The 14,784-nt window shown below is 42.5% G+C and overlaps 1 protein-coding gene across 2 annotated transcripts in view; it reads left to right on the top strand.

The window, feature by feature from the left end:
• Positions 1–272: 272 nt before the first annotated feature.
• Positions 273–14,784, top strand: part of CRIP1 (cysteine rich protein 1) — a 28,794-nt gene continuing 14,282 nt past the window's right edge. For both annotated transcript variants that reach the window (XR_011313913.1, XM_069729048.1), the window contains exon 1: positions 273–414. Coding sequence is in view for 1 of the 2 variants with exons in the window: in XM_069729048.1 (XP_069585149.1) it covers positions 375–414 (40 nt within the window). In the remaining variant the exon portion in view is untranslated. The remainder of the gene's footprint in view (positions 415–14,784) is intronic.

The raw sequence follows: 14,784 nt of genomic DNA, 5'->3' as shown, positions 1-14,784 counted from the left end.
ATCATTTTGGGCGAATTTGGAGAAACCACTTGCTACCTTTATTGTGGTGACCTATATTTATTGTTCTTGTTTTAATGGCTAATTGCAAAACAGCAGAAAGTATGTAAATTTTGCTAATAAAGAAAATTTACAATGGGGGTTGTATCATTTTGAGCGTAATTTTATAGGAAGAAAAAAATGAAACAGTGTCTCAAACATGAAGAACGGCATCCGTGATGTATCTGATCTTGCAACCTTTAAGAGTTAACCTCGCTGCTCAAAGCCGTGTGCAAAGTGCTTTACACTCCCATCTCTGCCCCTCCCAATGCTGAATTAATACTTGAGCTGAGCTGCCGTGCAGTCAGTCTGCATTTGACCACAGCATCAGCATCAACATGCCCAAGTGCCCCAAGTGTCAGAAAGAGGTGTACTTCGGTAAGTATGGCGCCACTCTAAAGAAACTAAAGAAGAAAAGTCAACTTTTATATTAACCGGTAACTTTTGCTCAGTGCAAGGAAACAGGCTGTTTTGGAAATTTTTGAAATAGTCACTTCTTCCAATATTTTCTCTTTAACCTACTTTATTACAGCGCTCGTGAAACCTTAAAATTTACGCCTCCAGTGACTGTTGGAAGCCGAGCTATGGGGAAGGTGCGGTGCATGTGTAGGTCAGATATCAAGCCGAGGTGGTTATTGAAAAGCGAATTTAATGTTACAGAATAAATAACATACTGTAACCATCTTTGAGGACATTTATTCTTTTTTTTTTTTTTTAACTTAAATGCACGTATTTAGGGCAAAAAAAAATTAATTTTTGCAATTGTGTTTAATTAACATTTACTGTTTATTTCCTCTTTCAACTTTCACGTCATGGAGCTGAGAGGAGCTCAAAAAAAGACTGATAAAAGAGTTACAAACGCTCTCTTTAGTGCCAACTCACTGGCTGTTTCTTAGTTAACTTTTTCAAGCCAGCAATAGACCGTGAAACTCAAAGGCTATAGAAGGCAAAAATAATTAAATCCAGTTGAAATATATATATATATATATATATATATATATATATATATATATATATATATATATATATATATTTAGCCAACAATATATGCATTAAAGTAAGAAAAAAAAAAAAGAAAATAGTCCCCAAAGTTTAACCAAGGAGTTTAAAATTATAAGAATAGAAATTAGCAAACTTTTTCTATGATCACAGCTCGAACCCAATCAAGTGAATAAATTTTGAGCTGCAATACCAGGCTCAGCCACTAGGAGAGGGGGGCGCTATTTCTAAAAAAAAAAATCCTAATTTTATACTTTAACCTAATGGTAGGGTTAGGCATGTTAGTGTATGTGTGATGTGCACAGTATTAAGCAGTTCTCTAGCTCTCTAAAGCTGCTATATTGCTACATGATTCTGTAAATGGGAGATGAGAATGAGAATGCAGAAGGTTTACCTGTAGTGCTACGACATCCCACAAGTCAGTCCGGTACTACTGTATGGACATTGTGGTTGCTGCTTTGATATATGCACTGCAATTGATACTGTTATACTATATATACAATATGGCCAGTGCTATTGTATATCTACTACACTGTATGTAATCCAATGTAGCGCCTCAATAAGGTATTATTGTATGGACATTATGTCTCGTAATGCCATACACGTTCCACAACGGATACTGTTTTACTATATGTACAATATGGTCAGTGCTATTATATAAGTATTTCATCTGATACAGTATAATGCCTCAATCTGATATTATTGTGGCTGGTAGTTTTATACATGCACCACTATTGATACTGTTATACTGTATCTGCAGTATGCAGGGCACTAATGTATATGTACTTCATCTAATACAGTGCAATCTGTAACTATTATATGGACATTGTGGCTGGTACTATCCAGTTACACTACTAAAGATACTGTTATACTGTATCTGCAATATGGCGCGTACTATTGTATAAGTACTGTATCTAATACAGTATAGTGCCTCAGTCTGGTACAATTGTATGCACATTATGTCTGATCCTATCATAGATCTACCACAATTGATGCTGTTATACTATATATGCAATATGGTCGGTATTATTGTATATGTATTTCATCTAATACAGTATAGTGCCTCAACCTGGTATGACTGTATACACATTGTGGCCCGTGCTATCATATATGCACAAGAATTGAAACTGTTATGCAATATATGAAATATGGTGGTTACTATTATATATGTACTATATCTAATACAGTATAGTGTCTCAATCTGGTATTACTGGATGCACATTATGGCCGGTACTATCACAAATGCATAACAAATGATACTATGGCTGGTACTATTATATGGACGTTAAAGCAGTACTATCATATATGCCCCACAATTGATACTGTTATACAGTATGGCCGGTACTATTGTATGGACATTATGGGCAGTAGTATTATACAGTATATGCACCTCAATTGATACTGTTATACTGTACATATAGTATGGCCGGTACTATTGTATGGATGTTATGGGCGGTACTATTATATGCCCCACAATTGATAATGTTACACTGTACATATAGTATGGCCGGTACTATTGTATGGAAGTTATTGGCGTTACTATCATATATGCCCCACAATTGATGCTGTTATACTGTACATATAGTATGGCTGGTACTATTGTTATGGTTGTTATGGGTGGTACTAGAATATATGCCCCGCAATTGATGCTGTTATACTGTATATAGAGTATGGCTGGTACTATTGTATGGATGTTATGGGCGGTACTATTATATATGCACCACAATTGATAATGTTACACTGTACATATAATATGGCCGGTACTATTGTGTGGAAGTTATGGGCGGTACTATCATATATGCCCCACAATTGATGCTGTTATACTGTATATATAGTATGGCTGGTACTATTCTATGGTTGTTCTGGGCAGTACTAGAACATATGCCCCACAATTGATGCTGTTATACTGTATATAGAGTATGGCCGGCACTATTGTATGGTCACTGTAACTCTAGGTCTTATACTATATGAATTGTTCCAAATGTCAATCACAGGTCTGCGGCTGACAAGCTCAGCTCCCGTATGTCTGTAAAAATGTCTCTTTGGAATTGACTTCCCATGCCATCCCTCTGATTTTCATGTCAATTACAATTTTTATAGAAATCCAGAGAATTAGACATGTCATTCCGCTGTTATTTTAGCCTGTGTTATCGTTTCCTCTGCTTCTCATTCCTGTGCCTTCTGGATATTATATTCATTGCTTGTTAACTAATCATCTCGACGAGGTATTTCGCAAGTTCAAAGGACGTTTCTCAAACCTCACCCTGTATGAGTTGTGTGCATACTTGTATGACACTAGGAAAACGAGCAGAGGACTGAGGAGATTCGGACATAGATCATCTGGGAAGGTGGAAAATTCCACCTGCATAATAAAGAGAATGTGCCATACTGATCAATTCTGAATTAGGTGTTTTGTTTTTTGTTTTTTTAAGTCACGTAAGGACACTTGTACCATATTTCTCCTTTTCTTAGTTTCTGACTTGAGTATTCGCGCTCAATATTTTTAAAAATAACATATATATCAGCTCCTGTCTGAGCGCTGTATGAACACTGATGTCAGCTCCTGTCTGAGCGCTGTCTGAGCACTTGTGAACTCCTGTCTGAGCACTTATGTCATCTCCTGTCTGAGCACTGTCTGAGCACTTATGTCTACTCCTGTCTGAGCACTTATGTCAGCTCCTGTGTGAGCATTTATGTCTGCTCCTGTCTGAGCACTTATGTCAGCTCCTGTCTGAGCACTTATGTCATCTCCTGTCTGAGCACTGTCTGAGCACTTATGTCTATTCCTGTCTGAGCACTTATGTCAGCTCCTGTCTGAGCACTTATGTCATCTCCTGTCTGAGCACTGTCTGAGCACTTATGTCTATTCCTGTCTGAGCACTTATGTCAGCTCCTGTCTGAGCACTTATGTCTACTCCTGTCTGAGCATTTATGTCAGCTCCTGTCTGAGCATTTATGTCAGCTCCTTTCTGACTACTGGCTGAGCACTTATGTCAGCTCCTGCCTGAGCGCTGCCTGAGCACTTATGTCAGCTCCTGTCTGAGCACTTATGTCATCTCCTGTCTGAGCACTTATGTCTACTCCTGTCTGAGCACTTATGTCAGCTCCTGTCTGAGCGCTGTCTGAGCATTTGTCAGCTCCTTTCTGACCATTGGCTGAGCACTTATGTCAGCTCCTGCCTGAGCGCTGCCTGAGCACTTATGTCTGCTCCTGTCTGAGCACTGTCTGAGCACTTATGTCAGCTCCTGTCTGAGCACTTATGTTATCTCCTGTCTGAGCACTGTGTGAGCACTTATGTCTATGCCTGTCTCAGCATTTATGTCTGCTCCTGTCTGAGCACTTATGTCATCTCCTGTCTGAGCACTGTCTGAGCACTTATGTCTACTTCTGTCTGAGCACTTATGTCAGCTCCTGTCTGAGCATTTATGTCAGCTCCTTTCTGACTACTGGCTGAGCACTTATGTCAGCTCCTGCCTGAGCGCTGCCTGAGCACTTATGTCTGCTCCTGTCTGAGCACTGTCTGAGCACTTATGTCAGCTCCTGTCTGAGCACTTATGTCATCTCCTGTCTGAGCACTGTGTGAGCACTTATGTCTATGCCTGTCTCAGCATTTATGTCTGCTCCTGTCTGAGCACTTATGTCAGCTCCTGTCTGAGCACTTATGTCAGCTCCTGTCTGAGCACTTATGTCATCTCCTGTCTGAGCACTGTCTGAGCACTTATGTCTACTCCTGTATGAGCACTTATGTCAGCTCCTGTCTGAGCATTTATGTCCGCTCCTTTCTGACTACTGGCTGAGCACTTATGTCAGCTCCTGCCTGAGCGCTGCCTGAGCACTTATGTCTGCTCCTGTCTGAGCACTGTCTGAGCACTTATGTCAGCTCCTGTCTGAGCACTTATGTCATCTCCTGTCTGAGCACTTATGTCTACTCCTGTCTGAGCACTTATGTCAGCTCCTGTCTGAGCGCTGTCTGAGCATTTGTCAGCTCCTTTCTGACCACTGGCTGAGCACTTATGTCAGCTCCTGCCTGAGCGCTGCCTGAGCACTTATGTCTGCTCCTGTCTGAGCACTGTCTGAGCACTTATGTCAGCTCCTGTCTGAGCACTTATGTCATCTCCTGTCTGAGCACTGTGTGAGCACTTATGTCTATGCCTGTCTCAGCATTTATGTCTGCTCCTGTCTGAGCACTTATGTCAGCTCCTGTCTGAGCACTTATGTCATCTCCTGTCTGAGCACTTATGTCTACTCCTGTCTGAGCACTTATGTCAGCTCCTGTCTGAGCACTTATGTCATCTCCTGTCTGAGCACTGTCTGAGCACTTATGTCTACTCCTGTCTGAGCACTTATGTCAGCTCCTGTCTGAGCGCTGTCTGAGCACTTATGTCAGTGAGTTAGGGTATCCCCAAATCCCAACCAAAAACATATAAGAAAGGGGTTTTCCAGGGCAACATTATTTTCTCTAAATCATTTTATATCCTAATGTTATATTTTTTGGTCATATCTGTTCTCACTACAGACATCTTCTGGTGACATTACACACAACGCATACATGGTTGATACAATGCACGTAAACCGTGAGAAAGAGCAATTCTAACGGCCCATGAACATGACGTGATTCACGGTAACACAACTATGGGAGGGGCAAAAATCATGTGCATGATGTACAGCACATGTTCAGGCACATCTCCGGAAGAGGGGAACGAATTATCACATGACCCATAGCGTGAACAGATTGTATACCATAAAAGAACTCGTACAAAGTAGACTAATGTTGACCAAACCCAACGATGTCAGCAGGTTCGGCCGAATGGGGGTCCTCGACTCATCTGTTGGTGAAGATAAGGATCCGGGGTGTCCAATTTCAGACTGTCGATGCTTTTATTCTGTAACAGATAAGCAGCCACCATAAGAATCCAACAGTGACTCTCATAGTGAACACGGGCGCTCCTGTACACAGGAGCTGGCAGAAGTAGGTGCTGGACAAACAGCAATCTAGAGTGCATGAGGACCTTCAGACCAAAATAATAGGTCTGGACAACCTGTTTAACTGTACATCTTACATTATGTAATTGGAAATAATATCTACATTGATCCTGATTGTTTCCCCTTCTGGCCCATGTGATCTAGAGATGCCCTCTGTCAATGTCTTGGAGTGTAGGCAGTAGCCAAATGAACCAATGGGCTTCTATGGCCTTGTTGTATTACCTGAGGGAGCCTGAAGGTCATATTTTGTCTGTTGAGGCCGTATCAATGACACACGATGATAGAAATGAGGTTTACACCCACCACACCCATCACCCAATCCCTTCAATCACGGCTGTAATGCACAAAAGGTGCTATAAAATTCACCTTTGGGTTCCTTCACACAGACTTTTTTTGTCTGGAGATATATTTTAAAAATCCTATTGGAAGGCCTATATGAAAAATGTATGACAAAAAATAATAAACACCGCTGGGGAAATGATACAAAAGAGGTGCTGTTTTCTTCAAAATGTTGTGTAAAATAGGTCTTAGGCTTATGTCATGTTACTGTAATACTTTTTGGATTAGTATTAGGTTAGGGCCATACACTGGAATTGTGGCTGATCCCAGATGCCTCCCTGCCAGTCACATCTAAGGATTGTGAATGTGTTAGGCAGAAATGCATCAGAATTAAGGCCCCCATTAGACTAATATGTCAGCTGAACCCCTCCTCACCTCTCCTAAGATATCGCCAGGTTTGGCTGAAACTCTAATGTGTATGAAGGCGCCGGCCCAATGGTGGTCGGGAGAGATGTGTATCATGCTTGTCTGATTTCAGACTGCTGGTCGCATTGTTCTCCTGAAGATGAGCTGCTGGTCTCGACCCAGTTGGCGGCTTTCTCATAGAAAACACAGAGGCTCTCAGTCGAGCATGCGCTCCTCTGTTTGGGAAAGCCGGTTGTCAGCCAAACAATCAGCTGAAGCATCATTCAGATGACAGCCATCTAATGTGTATGGCCGGCTTTATATTTATCCCAACTGTTGGGTAGAGGGGGCAATAACTATTGCTGGTTGTATGGAAATGGTGCAACATTGTCTAGACCAAACATTACTGGCACCTGGCATGGTTTTACAGACCCAACGTTCTAGAAAACTAAATATATAGGACTGTATTATAGAATTAGCATGTTCTTGTGAGTTGTATGAAGCATATTTAGGCTGTTACGTAGACCGGGAAGTCTTTATTCATAAATAGATGTGGTATTGAAATCCTTGACTCTTCATCATCCCAGAACACAGTTTGCTTCTTTTCATTTACAGTGAGTGCAACATCCCAATCATCTCTGATCTTGTAGAGTTGATCTTTCCTGATTACAGCCTCCTTCGCTTGTTCTTGCGAAAGCATTAGCCAAGGTTATGATGGAACATGTGGAAGACGTTAGATGGACCTTGGGTTCAATTGAGAGTTTTGCAAAATCATTTTTCATATCCAGGCAATTAACTTTCGGAGCCGGATGGATCACTCCGGAGACAAGTACAATTGGCTTTTATTAACCTCGTCAGAAGGGCCTTAGAATTTTGAGGTCCTGAAACTATTTTGCATTTCCCTTGGCAAGTTAAGTCTTAGGATTTGTTGACCTGATGTTGGTACAACAGTCAATATCTAGTTACTAAAAGATGTGCTTGCTCCATACATGCAATTTTCAGCACCTGCAGACTTGGCTGAGGTCTCTCCATGGGGTTTTTATGCTTTTTTTCATAGTTGGTCTCAGAGGTAGCAAAATCTCCTTTATAATACAGTAGAACCCCTGTCCTTTGCCATTCTAGATAAAAAAATAATAGAAATAACATGGCAATGTGTCCTGACCACACATCTCCATTTACATATGAGCTCTAATTATAATGCAGACGTCCCAATGGGACAGCTCTTACCACACACCGTTTATAATCTAACCTAGAGCAGAACATATAATATAGTCATGTAGAACCATGAAAAACTTTTTAGATAGGATCCAAACAAAGCTCCTTAAACTAAGACCCCCACCGCTCTGAAGTGCGCAGTTCCTGCATGAGTTGGGTGTACAGAGCAGTGTCTGAGACAGTAGGAAGTCTGTCTGTCTGGACTCATAAATGAGGATCCATTTCAGTTTCATTGACTTGCACCTTTTTTGTCCACCGGCGCTGGTGAGAACCTCAAAAAACGCTAAAAAAAACCTACCATGAACAACAAAGTGAATTTCCCATATAAGTGAATTGGAAGATTTTGAAATTGCTTTTGAAGAGGATTTTGGTGCAAATCAAAAACACCTTCAAAAACTCTGTGTGAACACTGCCTAAGGATATGTTCAACACAGACTTTGTTCTGAGTTTTTGGAGCACAAACTGAGCAGAGGACTCTCCAAATCCTCCTCAAAATGTGGAGCTTCCACTCCAAAAACTGTAAAAAGACTATAAACATATCATTGGGCTAAATGCACACAGGGTGGAAAATACGTTGTGGATTTTACCACAAAACTGCAGCTATGTGCTTGTTCAGACAATTATTATATATTATATAGACATATGGTGCCTGAGTAAAAATCGTAAAAGCATAAGTTCATGTGGGGATTCCCTAGCAACCAGGCAACCCCCACATGTACTTATGCTGGCTAACAGATATAAATCATCCAGCTGCAGAAAACTAAATCTCCAAGCACTAAAAAATACTCGGAGGACCCCTGGGCGTGCTCAAGAAATCTCGAGTAACGAGTATATTCACTCATCACTAGTAACCAGTGGCGTATCTAGGGGGGGGCAGCCGGGGCATTTGCCCCGGGCGCAGCCGGCAGGGGGGCGCAGTCGGGCCGCCTAATTCGGCGGTCCGCAGTGTCTCCCCCGGTGGCTGCATTCTGCTGCCCCCCCGCACTGGGAGTCAGCTGTTCTCTGTGCCGACTGTCAAGCTGACAGCCGGCACAGAGAAGCTGCAGAGTGCCGGCTCCCAGTGTGTGCAGAGGGGGAGGGGAGCCCCTGCACAGTGGCTGTGGCAGGCAGGGAGAAATCCCTACACCTCCACTGCCCAGCCGCATGATCTGTCTTCTTCCTGCTTCCTCTCACACAGACGCGCCGCTGGATGACGTCATCATTCAGCGGCCGGCTGTGTCAGAGGAAGGCGATGGAGCTGCTGCGCAGAGCACGAGGAGAGGTGAGAGGAGTGTGTGTATGTGTGTGTGTATGTGAGTGTGTGTATGTGTGTGAATGTATGTGTGTGTGAATGTGTATGTGTGTGTGTGTGTGTGTATGTGAGTGTGTGCGTATGTGTGTGTCTCAGTATTGTGTGTGTGTGTGTATATCGCGCTTCAGGGGAATGTGCAGAGAAGTGAATGGTGTGTGTGTGGGGGGGGGAGGAGAGGTCAATGATGGGGCTGACGGGGGGCATATGCCCTTGGAGGGGGGGGGGGGCGCCAAAATGAATTCTTGCCCCGGGTGCCAGAAACGCTAGATACACCTCTGCTAGTAACTATCTAATGTCGGCGGCCATTTTGCCCTGTTAAATGTAAAGATCCCATGGTAACATGAATCAGCAGCAGTAATTGCCTTAGATGGCGACACAATAGTCACATGCAGAACTCACACTGAATGTTTTGCAGTCACAACAAAGCTAGGGGAAACATCTCAGCAGGATTTACTCACCGCTAAAGATAGCCTAAATTACAAGTCATCCATTAAATTACACAGTGCTGGAGCACCCTGGGGTCACACGTCGCTGAGCTCCTTTAATCTTAAAAACAAGTCTTCGGAAATATGTGGCAGCGCAGGACTATCTGTATGACAGCTGTGATTATCATGGATTCTTAGGGAATGTGCACACTGAGTATTTTTTGCTGAGTTGTGGGAGTGGAAACTGGGCAGAAACTCTAAGGCCGGTTTCACATTTGTGGTTGTTTCTGCAGCTTTTCGGACGCATACATCCGCATGCGTCTTGGTGTTTTATCTTTAACATTGTAGACGCAGGTGCATGCGTTTGCATGTGTTTGCCTGCATTCGCTTACGCATGCGTCTTTTCGCTGTGTGCGGCGGGGCGCGGCTAGCGCACCATGTTACAATATTTTGAGGCGGCAAATTTCCGTTAAATATGCGCAGGCATGCACATGAGTGCGTTAAAAAAACGCATTACTGCCTATGGGAACGCATGCGTAGGCATATATTTGCGTACGCATGCGCTTGCTGCAGTTGCGGACAAGACGCTGCGGACTCAACTACAACTGTGAAACTAGCCTAAGATGTTGAGGAGTTTTGAATTTTTGAGAATTCAGAGAGTTTCCGCTCCAAAAATTTTAGTGCGTGTATAGCCTTAGGCTATGTGCAGAGTCTTTTTGCTGAGTTTTTGGAGCAGAAACTGAGTGTAAACTTAAAGTTTTTGAGAACTTTGGAGGAGGATTTGCAAAATTTCTGCTCCAAATACTCCACATAGCCATAGGGAGTCTTTCACTAGTATTTTTCAGTTTTTCCGATACTAACAGAGTGCATACATGTTAGATTAGCTGTCTGTTCTGACTTCGCCAAACATATGGATGTTAAACTCCGGGAGAGTGGAGAGCAGGTGCATTTACAGTGACTGACCATGGATGTTATACTGCATGCAAGCCAGTCAGTCGGTGGACGTTTAATGGCCTGTTTAGACAAGCTGGCGGCTCTTCTATGTTCACAGAATGATTGTTAGTATGATCGTTCTGTGCGCACAGAATATTCTCAGCAGCACTAGCCTTTACACAGGACAATGTGCTGCCGAGAATGATGATTTTTAAGCGAGATTCAATGAACAAGCTCAGTTATTCATCTACCATGTATTAGGGCATAGGTGGGGAATCTTTTTTCTGCCAAGGGCCATTTGGATATTTATACCATTCTTCGGGGGCTGTACAAACTCCGCCCACAAAGTACTTCCTGATTATGGCACTGGTGTCAGGATGTAATCTTTTATTGAATGCCCTTCAGTGTTCAGTAGTGAACACTGCATGTGTGTGCTAACAGAGCAAGAAGAAATTAATGAGCTGGTTGTAATCAAAATACACCTCCCTGCCTAAGAATGTGGTCCCTGAGAATCTGATCGGAGGACTGATAAAAGGTCATCGAGGGCCGTAAATGGCCCTAGGTCCTGAGGTTCCCCACCCCTGTATTAGGGCCTAAAAGACATTTAAAAAAAGCTATAAGATTCTTTTGTTCTTCCCAGAGATAAGCTGCTCAGTCAAAGGTGTTTGTGCAGAACACATGAACGCTCAGCCAGTCAGAGTGAGCATGTGTATGATTGAGTTAATTGGTTAAATATACTAAAAAGGTGAATTTGCAAAAACCAGTTCCCCTTTTCTGGGTTCTGAAACTGGAAGTAGATTTGAAGGGTCAGGAAATGTGAATATGCACAGCAGCCAAGCTGTTCTGCTATGTGATGCAACCTGGAAATGTTGGTGTTTTCTAGCATCATCCAACAGATTAGATCATTGTTATATTGATTGTGTAACATGGTACTCACCAGATCGCTCAGCTTTGAGGCTACAATGAGGAGTAACCCAATCATGACAATTTTAAAGAGTAGCGTAATTTTTTTAGTGATATTTTTTAATATGTTTTAGGCACTTTTATTCTGTGCAGATTAGCAGTGATCCAGGTCCTGAGGTCATTACTAGTCGCTCAAAAGACATCTTAGATGCTTGAGGGAGCGCAGACAGCGGACTATGACTTTCTATTGCTTTTGTACTCCTGATGTAAGCGTACTCAGGCAGGAACTGTGTGCTCTGTCTCCTGGGAGGTGTTTTGAGTGATATGTGATTGTCTCAATACAGCACACAGGAATGGATTCCTACTCTTTATTCCTTACTGTACTAATTTCTTCAGTAATGAGCAATGTAAATGTGAATCCAGCTCTGAAGTGGGGCTAAAAGACTTATTAGAAAGCTCAGCGCAATCTTTCTGTGTCTCGCTCTCCTCCCTCATCCACTCTCCATAGAGTATAACAGAAGGTACAACCTGACACCGCACGGAGCTGGCAGTCTGTCTTGACTTGAGCAAGATGTAGTTGAGACTTTTTTTTAATTTTTTTCAAGGTGGATGGTGAGTTCAAGAGGCAGAGGGAGTGGAAGAAGTGGCTCATAAGTGGAGAAAGAATTTTGCGATTAGATATATTACAAAGTTTCTTATATTCCATGGGACTATTGATTTGCGTAAAGTCTGTCAACAGCTTACAGTTCCAATTTAAGTTGCTATTGGAGATTTCCCAAATAACACCCAAAATACTACCCGTGGGTGTTATCATCCTGACTGAATTCCTGCAGATACATTATCAAATGTGTAGATTTAATAACATAATTGTATGAGGCTCATAAAACCCTAGGCTTTATTGGAGTTCATTGTCCAAGGTTCATGACCAGTGTCCTCATCTCCTGACTTGCTTAAAGAAGTATTCCCATCTTAGGCTACTTTCACACTAGCGTCATTTTGGAGAAAAAACGCATCCTGCAAAGTTGCCCACAGGATGCATTTTTCTCCATAGACTTTCATTAGCGACGCATTGCGACGGATTGCCACACGTCGCATCCATCGTGCGACGGATGCGTCGTGTTTTGGCGGACCGTCTGCACAAAAAAAGCTACATGTAACTTTTTTGTGCGTCGTGTCCGCCATTTCCGACCGCGCATGCGCGGCCGGAACTCCGCCCCCTCCTCCCCGGACCTTACAATGGGGCAGCGGATGCGTTGTAAAACTGCATCCGCTGCCCCCGTTGTGCTTTTACTTCACAGCATGCGTCGGTATGTCGGCCCGACACACTGCGACGGGCCTGTACCGACGTTAGTGTGAAAGTAGCCTAAGACATTTATGGCGTATCCATAGGTGCTTGCTGCTTTGCTATTTGCGTTATTTACTGAAAGTGAACGATGAGAGATGCGCATGCGAGTCCAACACTTCAATAATGGTGATGCGAGATGGGACCTGTTTTTTTTTTTTACATACCCATGACTGGGTATTGTCAGATAGAGCTTGTAAAAACAAGCACTATTGCAATGTACTGCTTATTAAAATTTGTAGCCGTTCTTGAGATATTGATACATATCTTACAGCTCATTGCCTAGGAGACCGACCACTGCTGCTGTCTAGCTTGTAAGCACTGCGATGAAGCTGACTGAGATTAGGAGGTTGTGGTGCGCTCTAGCGATCCTGGTCAGCATGAAAACAGTGCTTACAGGCGCAATAGAAAAGAGGTGGTAATCACTGTGCATGTTCTTCTATCCAGCAGTGGAGGTCCGTTTCCAAGGCAACGAGCTGTAAACAAAAGAAAAGAGTTAATATCTCAAGAACTGTTGAAAATTTTGATAAGCAGTAAATTGCAAAATTACTTGTATTTACAAGGACTATCCGACTATATTCATCTATGAAGATGAGAATAATCCTTAAAGGGAACCTGTCACCTGAATTTGGCGGGACCTGTTTTCGGTCATATGGGCGGAGTTTTTGGAAGCTGAAAAGAAATCCAGCTTCCAAAAATGTCAAGATTTATTAAGGATAAAATCCAAAGTCCAATGATATGGTTCACAGGAGAATGAGTAGCAGCAGGCTACGCGTTTCGAACAATGAGTTCTTTTTCAAAGCAAAGCAAAGTGCTTTGAAAAAGAACTCATTGTTCGAAACGCGTAGCCTGCTGCTACTCATTCTCCTGTGAACCATGTCATTGGACTTTGGATTTTATCCTCAATAAATCTTGATATTTTTGGAAGCTGGATTTCTTTTCCTGTTTGCCTTATGAATTGCCTACTTTGGACACATTATATGAAGAGAGCAATCTTGGAGAAGGACATAGGAAGAACAAGGCGAAGAGGAAGACCGGTAACCCGATGGCTTGATACAATCAAGAAAATGGCAGAGAGGATCCTGGTGGACCTATGTAGGTTTGCACAAGATCGATCTCCCTATCGATCATTCATCCATCAAGTCACCATGGCTCGAGATCGAGCTGAAGGCCGTTAAATAAATTTAAATTAATTAAATAAAATGGGCTTCCTGTAGTCTACTAGCATATAAGCTAAAAACGTTGACTGTCTTCCTGAGTTTGAGGACGTTGGAGACTCTTCACCACTGAACATTGCAGGATTGCATCACAGTTTGGGATGCATTATTTCTTTTTATCTTTTTTTTGGTGGGTTTACAGGAACCAAAAAAAGGCAGTGAATACGCTTAAGACCTTTTTCAAACCATTGTAAAGCTGGGTGTCCAGCAGACAACTAGCTGCTGTAAACAGCCGCAAAAAAAACCCTGCTCTTTAGATCTTTAATAGATCTTTCTATGTACATAGACTGTAACTTTTCTCGGCAGCACATGTCCTGTTTAGACAGGGCCACATGTTACTGAGAGCCATGCTTTTTTAACCAAGCCAAAAGATCATTATTCGTCAGGTGATCGGCAACTGGTTTGCATGGCACAATTTTCTGGAAACTAAAGTTCCTGGTAATGGTCTTTCCTGATAATCATGCAGTGTAAGTGCATGGGAAGAAGGGGGGAATCTGTCAGTTTACACCCCACCAACTAGTTTTGAAGGACAGGCCATCAAAGTAAAAGAAACAGCCACTTTTAGGTGTTACATAGGCCAATCCTTCTTTACATTTACATGGAAGGATGCTGGTGATTATTTTTAGCAGAGTATTATCCGTAAGTCAAGGCTTGTACAGCTGGCAAACAACAACCGGTAGACATCAGCTGCTGAACAATAGCCCGAAATACCATCCTGTTTCCATTGACCTTAATGCCTCCAAAAACAGTATTTCC

The sequence above is a fragment of the Ranitomeya imitator genome, chromosome 1 (genome assembly GCF_032444005.1).
Source record: "Ranitomeya imitator isolate aRanImi1 chromosome 1, aRanImi1.pri, whole genome shotgun sequence".
Taxonomy (NCBI): Eukaryota; Metazoa; Chordata; class Amphibia; order Anura; family Dendrobatidae; genus Ranitomeya; species Ranitomeya imitator.
The sequence above is the reverse complement of the archived record's forward strand: the minus strand, read 5'-3'. Positions and strand labels throughout refer to the sequence as shown.